The 7,082-nt window shown below is 39.6% G+C and overlaps 1 protein-coding gene across 1 annotated transcript; it reads right to left on the reverse strand.

Annotated features, from left to right (window-relative positions):
- Nucleotides 1-4,892: 4,892 nt before the first annotated feature.
- On the reverse strand, nt 4,893-5,870 carry LOC308513090 (olfactory receptor 6C2; the record flags this gene model as incomplete). The annotated part of the gene is made up of 1 exon (XM_081082887.1): nt 4,893-5,870. Exon 1 carries the CDS (start codon nt 5,829-5,831, stop codon nt 4,893-4,895), a length of 939 nt encoding a protein of 312 aa, XP_080939013.1. The 5' UTR covers nt 5,832-5,870.
- Between the last annotated feature and the right edge of the window lie 1,212 nt (nt 5,871-7,082).

A 7,082-nucleotide genomic window follows, 5' to 3' on the forward strand; every position in this document is an offset into this window, starting at 1 on the left:
CTGACTGGTGAAGAATTTTACCTGCCAAAGCCAGTTGTAAGGACTGGAAAAGGTGCCTTTTTCTTCAAATATGCAGATACTAATGAAGGCCACAAAGATTACAAATAATCAGGGAAACATAACACAACAAAAGGAAAAAATATTAGTAAGTAACCTTAAAGAAATGGAGTTACTATTAGTTGCTTTCTTTCATTTCAAACTATAATAAGCCTACCACTGTACATCTTTCATTTCCAATTTAAAAGGATGCTACTTTTCAACCCTGAGTCAAATTTTAATACTTCAAATATTAGTTACATTATCATTGTTTTGTATTTATTTGTTGCTATAATACTTAAAATTCCACATGTAAAGGACATTGGATTAATATTATTTGGCTCAGTTTCTTGGCTCCCACTCTTATTATTTTCTTCAATTTTACATATGGCTAGATTTTATAGGAATTATTTAAATTAAGAAATTAAATTATTTAATTCTGTTTTGCAACTATATCAACTGTAATAGTTGTATTCACTAATTATTAACTTGTTATTAAATTAAACAAATTAGTAAGTGTAACAATTACTTTGGTCTTCATAATGGACATTTTAGAATCTCTTGTGCAGATTTCTTTATTCAGATATATCTTATAGTTGATTTCAGTACATAAGAGCTCTTTGGTGAATGCGCCATGAAATTTTTTTGTAATAAATATGCTTCAAAGTTGCCAGGGAAATGACAACTGCAATTTTATCTCATCTTCTTTCTCTTTATCAAACCATAAAATATTAAATATGTTGCAATAGGACAGATTATGGTGTATAAAATCCAGTACCTAAATTCTGAAATGTTTAGACAACTTAATTTTTTCTTTGATGTTAATAAAGCAATTTAATAAGCACACATAATAACAAAGAGTGTATTATGTCAGTGAGATATCCCTACTGCTATTCCAGTTTATATGCTTTTATTTAGTGTCTTTTCTCACCCCTCGACCACCAAAACTACACTTCTATTTGAAAGGTAGTGTATTGTAGAGGATGGAACATGACTTGAAATAAAAATTCAGACTATGTTATTTGTTACCTATTTGTCAATTTACTCAATCTTCTGTCCACATTTTGATACAACTAAAACATATTTATAGAATTGGTAAGGGCATTAAGAATAATTTTTTGAGCCGAAACCGGTTTGGCTCAGTGGATAGAGCGTCGGCCTGCGGACTGAAAGGTCCCAGGTTCGATTCTGGTCAAGGGCATGTACCTGGGTTGCGGGCACATCCCCAGTAGGAGATGTGCAGGAGGCGGCTGATCGATGTTTCTCTCTCATCGATGTTTCTAACTATCTCTCTCTCTTCCTCTCTGTAAAAAAAAATCAATAAAATATATTTTTTTTAAAAAAAGAATAATGTTTGAAAAAAGTTTGATGTTTGGGTTTATCCTATATAATAAAGAGTTAATATACTAATTAGACCGAACAGCAGAACGACCGTCTGGACGACCTTCCGGATGAGTCAGGGCTGTGAGGGCCGGCCAAGGCTGGGAGGGGCTTAGAGGGCTGGATGAGGCTGCGAGGGATGGCTGGGGTTGCGAGGGGCAGCAGGGGCAGTTGGGGCTTTGAGGGCCGAGACCCTTGCAGGAATTTTGTGCATTGGGCCTCTAGTCTACACTAATAAAAGAGAAAAATGGTAATTGGCGTACGGCGATACCGTTTTCATTGGCTAATCAGGGCTATATGCAAATTAACTGCCAACTAAGATTGGCAGTTAACTGCCAACAAGATGGCGGCTAATTTGCATATGTAGGCACAATGCAGGGAGGCGAAAGGGAAAGCAGGAAGAAGCCCCCAGCCACTGACAGTGATCTGAAACCCAGGGGGGAGCTAAGAGGTGGGGGGCAGGGCAAAGGCGGCCCTGGGGCCGCCTTTGCCCTGCCCCCCAGTCATGATCGGAGAATCAGGAGCCTTTCCAGCCCTGGCCAGTGATAGCAGGAAGTAGGGGTGGAGCCAGCGATGGGAGCTGGGCAAGGTCAAAGCTGGCAGTCCCAGGAGCTAGGGGTCCCTTGCCTGGGCCTAAAGCGAAGCCCACGATCGCGGCGCCCCCCGCTGCCACTGCAGGTCCCTGCTGCCCGGGCCGGATGCCTAGGCCAGAGGCGTTAGGCCTGGGCAGGGCTGGAGCCTGCAACCGCGGGGAGCTGGGGGTCCCCTGCCCAGGCCTGACACCTCTGCCGGAGGCCTCAGGCCTGGTCAAGGGGCTGATCCGGTGACTGGTGATTGGAGGGTGATGAGGGTCAACTCCTCTGGCCGAGGCATCAGGCCTGGGTGGGGGGCAGAGCCAGGGATTGGGGGGATATGATGGTTCCCTTGCCCAGGCCTGAAGCCTGGGTCAGAGGCGTCAGGCTTGGGCGGGGGGTGGAGCAAGCGATCAGAGGGAGATGGGGGTCCCCTGCCCAGGCATGATTCCTGGGCCAGAGGCCTCAGGCCTGGGCGGGGGCCAGAGCCAGTGATCGGGGGGAGATGGGGGTCCCCTGTCCAAGCCTGACACCTCTGGCGGAGGCGTCAGGCCTGGGCAAGGGGCCGATCAGGCGATCGGAGGGTGATGGGGGTCAACGCCTGAGGGCTCCCAGTATGTGAGAGTGGGCAGGCTGGGCTGAGGGACACTCTCCCCCCCACACACACACCCAGTGCACGAATTTCGTGCACCGGCCCCCTAGTCTATATAATAAAAGCCTAAGTGACCATTATGGCAGAATGACCAGAACGACTGGTGGCTATGGTGCTCATTGACCACCAGGGGGCAGACGCTTAATGCAGGAGCTGTCCCCTGGTGGTCAATGAGTTCCCACAGGGGGAGCACAGCACAGCCAAATGCCGGGCTCAGGGCTGGTGAGAGCAGCGGTGGTGGTGGGAACCTCTGCAGCCATCGCAGTAGTGCTAAGGAACAGCAAACGGAGTGGTAAGGAGTGAGGGGTCCTGGACTGTGAGAGTAGCGGGCCTCTAGTTATTAAATAAAATAAGGGTTACTTAAATGTAGCACAGTGAAATTGGTAGTTCTAAACAGGCAGTTATTTTCAAAATTCTGTCCATAGAAGTAATATAAAAGATTATTTAATTGCATTTTCAAAGCTCACATTTCATAAATAAATAGTCCCTATATATCTATGCTTCTATTTCTATTTAGTTTGTTAAATTATCTTGTTGATTAGCTATTACATATAAGTAACATCATATGGTATTTGTCTTTGTCTGACCAGCTTATTTCACTTAACATAATTTCCAGTTCCACAGCTATCAGAGGGGAGAGCAGTTGGGAAGCTGGGTGAAAAAAGATGAAGAGATTGAGCTCACCGCCCCCCCCCCCAAAAAAAAATATATATATGTATATGTATATATATATTTCCTTCCTTCCTTCCTTCCTTCCTTCCTTCCTTCCTTCCTTCCTTCCTTTCCTCCTTCTTTCTTATTGTCCTTCTTTCCTTCCTATCAACCTTCCTTCCTTCTTTTTCAAACTCTAAGTTCTTCAGTTTAGGAATATTTTCTTCAGTTGTCCCCTTGATCATAATTCCTATAATTATTCCCTTTTGTAGTTCACTTTCTCCCTATTTTTGCCAGTTGAATATCCATGATATCTACTTAAATCATTCATTAACCTTATCTTGATGTGAATAGTTATCTTATTTCATAAGCATTTAAAATTTGGTGTTCCAGTTCACTCTTGTGCACCTATTCTAATTTTAAAACCCATAAGAAGTGACACTATGCTTAAATTTATTTTAAATCAAATATATGCCTTTTTCTGTGAATTTCTCTCATGAATATACATAAATTGCAAATACCATAGTCCCCCCTGATCTGTAATTCCACTTTTTGTGATATCAGTTCCAGTGGTCAACTGTGGTTTGCAAATATTAAATGGACAATTACAGAAATAAACAATCCATATGATTTAAATTACATGTTCTGAGTACTGTCATGAAATCTCATGCCATCCATCTCTGTCCCGTCTGGACCTGAATTATCCTTCTGTCCACACTGTATGTGCTACCTGCTCATTATCACCAAGTAGCTATCTAAGTTACCAGATCGACCATTGTGGTATTGCAGTGTTTATGTTCAAGTAACTCTTATTTTATTAACTAATAGCTCCAAAGGATAAAAGTAGTGATGCTGGCAATTGAGTATCCCAAAGAGAAGCTGTAAAGTCATTCTTTTAAGTGAAAAGGTATGTATGCATAGGAAAAACACCATAATATGTATAGGGTTCAGTACTACCTGAGGTTTCAGGCATCTACTGAGGGTGTTGGAACATATCCTCTCTATATATGGGGGACTGCTGTACATCTTATTAGTAATTCTGAAGATGTTTCTACTTCTTCAATTCTGATTATTCCCAAATTCCCACTTTTTATCTTCACTTCCACTTTGTTATTAGCATTATTTTAATTAGCTTGGGATGTCTTATTTGATTTAACTTATTTTAATACATCTTTGCTGTTGCTGTTTTCTAATTTTTATTTGACTCTCAGATTTATAATATTAACTTTCATAAATTTGTCTTAGAGATAAAACCTAGTAATGTTACTACATAATGTATCTTCTATATAATTTATATACTTTTAAATTTCATTATTATTTTTTTTTTTTACAGAGCACTGACAAAAAGACTAGGTCAGAAATGGAGGCAAGTTCAATTACTTGGAATATATATTTTATAGGTTCACAATGAACAAAATCATGATGTATGAGCTTGGTTTGAAAGAAGAGGAGGGAGTTTGATTAAGGTGAGATGCAGTATTAAATGCCTTTGAGAAGACTACTATGAGTGAATTATAGGCACAAAGCGATGAAATAAATTAGAAGCTGTTAACTATTTAGAAGACTTTCTTCTTTCATTTTACTCTGATTCATCCAAACTTCTATTTCGTTGAGAGAAATATTACCCTTTTTACAAAGTCATTGAAAGCTTGTTTCACTTGCTTATTCCTCAGGGTGTAAATGAAGGGGTTCAACAATGGTGCAACAGAAGTAGTGAGCACTGAGACACCTTTATTTATGGCCACCTCATCCTTTGCTGAGGGCTTGAGGTAGATGAAGATGCAGCTACCATAGGTGATGGAGACCACAATCATGTGGGACGAGCATGTAGAAAAGGCCTTTTTTCTTTGTTGGACGGAGGGGAATCTCAAAATTGTCCGAATGATGTATGTGTAGGACAGAAACACACACACGAGGGTGATAATGAGAGCAAATACAGCCACAAGGATAACCATTTGTTCAATTACCCATGTATCTGAGCATGAGATCTTTAGGAGGGGACCTGCATCACAGCTAAAATGATCAATGGCATTGGAGTCACAGAATTCAAGCTGAAGGCCCAAGCTAAGGGGTGGGAGAATGATCATCAAGCCAGACAGCCAACAGCAGAGGATTAATAAGGTACATACCCTATTGTTCATGATGGTCATGTAATGAAGCGGTTTACAGATAGCAACATAGCGGTCATAGGACATGGCTGCCAGGAGAAAAAATTCTGTTGCTCCAAAGAAAATAACAAAAAATATTTGGCTTGCACAAGCATTATAGCTAATGGTATTATCCCCAGTTGATATACTGTACAAGAATCTGGGAATGCAGACAGTGGTAAATGAAACTTCTAAGAAGGAAAAATTTCTGAGAAAAAAGTACATAGGAGTTTTCAGATGGGAGTCCAGCAGTGTGAGGGTGATAATAGTCAGGTTCCCAGTCACACTGAATATGTAGGTGAGAAATAGAAAGACAAAAAGCAGAATTTGTAGTTGGGGGTCATTGGTTAGTCCCAGCAGGATAAACGTTGTTACTGGTGTGTGGTTTCTCATCACTGACTTTTGAAATCCACCCAATCAGCATGTAAAAATAAGAGATTTTTATGATGACATAGGTATTCAAGTTCTGTAGCAAAAGATGATATTGAAAAACCAAGCAAAGCAGTCTACATTTATTTTCTCCTTTCTCATCATAATCAATATTGCCACTATTCCAGTAAACTTCCAGAATATTACTTGTATGAGCAAGAGATTATTCCTTCAGAATTCCTGTTATTGTTAAATAATCCAAGTTTTTCTCAGATCATTATTTACTCCTCAAAATTTATAAATGTAGTTTATTATAATTCATTATATGAATTGGATTTACAAATAAGTTAGGAAAAGTGATGATATTGCCTAAGCCTTCTTTATCCAAGATAAACCTTAGATACAGGACATATCCAGATGGTTAAGAACATGAATTCTCTTCAATTGTCCCAATCAAGGGATTGTTTTAAGAGTAAGCTGCATTTCTCCTGGAAAACAAACAAATAACAATGGCAACAAAATGTAATAATGGCTCTTGATATTTTTCTTTGCCTATTGTTCTTCACTTTTATTCCTTCTTCTTAGCCCTAAGATGGTTTGATGGATAATTACATTATCTATAGTGCTAGAAAACGTTGAGTTCAAGATATTTGCAAAGGAGTATCTTCATATGCATTCATGTTATTTTTCAGGTAATTGACTCTGGTACCTTTTCTCTCAAAACCCCAAAACTAAAATTACATTTAATATCACTAACTATAGTCTTCCAGGTGGTGCCTTTTGCATTATGTTTTTAGTTTCTTTAAAAAGAGAGTAGTAGTTCTACCTCATCCTCATACCTCTACTTAGTTTAGGCTTTAAGCCTCTGCAACCTGACTTTCACTTCCAACCCCTCCCTACTGATTTTCTAACACCTACAGGAACTTCATCACTGTGAAGCACAAGGCTAGACTCTTTATTATAAAACTCATTAAAGTTATACAAAAATATTCACTGTAGTTAATTTTAGCCAGGCACTGGGAAAGAGGGGTTAGGTGACAGTGGAGAAATTAAAAGTCAGAATATATTGGCATGATAATCAAGACTTTCATATGCATATTAATATTTGAGATCCACCCAGACAGTTAAGGAAGTTGTTGCCAAACTTGACATCATCACATATATCCACATCTCCCTCTCAATTGGTGCTGTTCATTATATCATTGTAACCACTTAAGTTTGATATTTTCATTATAATTTCAGATACACATGAAGGATGAGTAGAATACTAACTGG

The sequence above is a fragment of the Myotis nattereri genome (assembly GCF_964212035.1).
Source record: "Myotis nattereri genome assembly, chromosome: 2".
In the NCBI taxonomy this organism is placed as follows: Eukaryota; Metazoa; Chordata; class Mammalia; order Chiroptera; family Vespertilionidae; genus Myotis; species Myotis nattereri.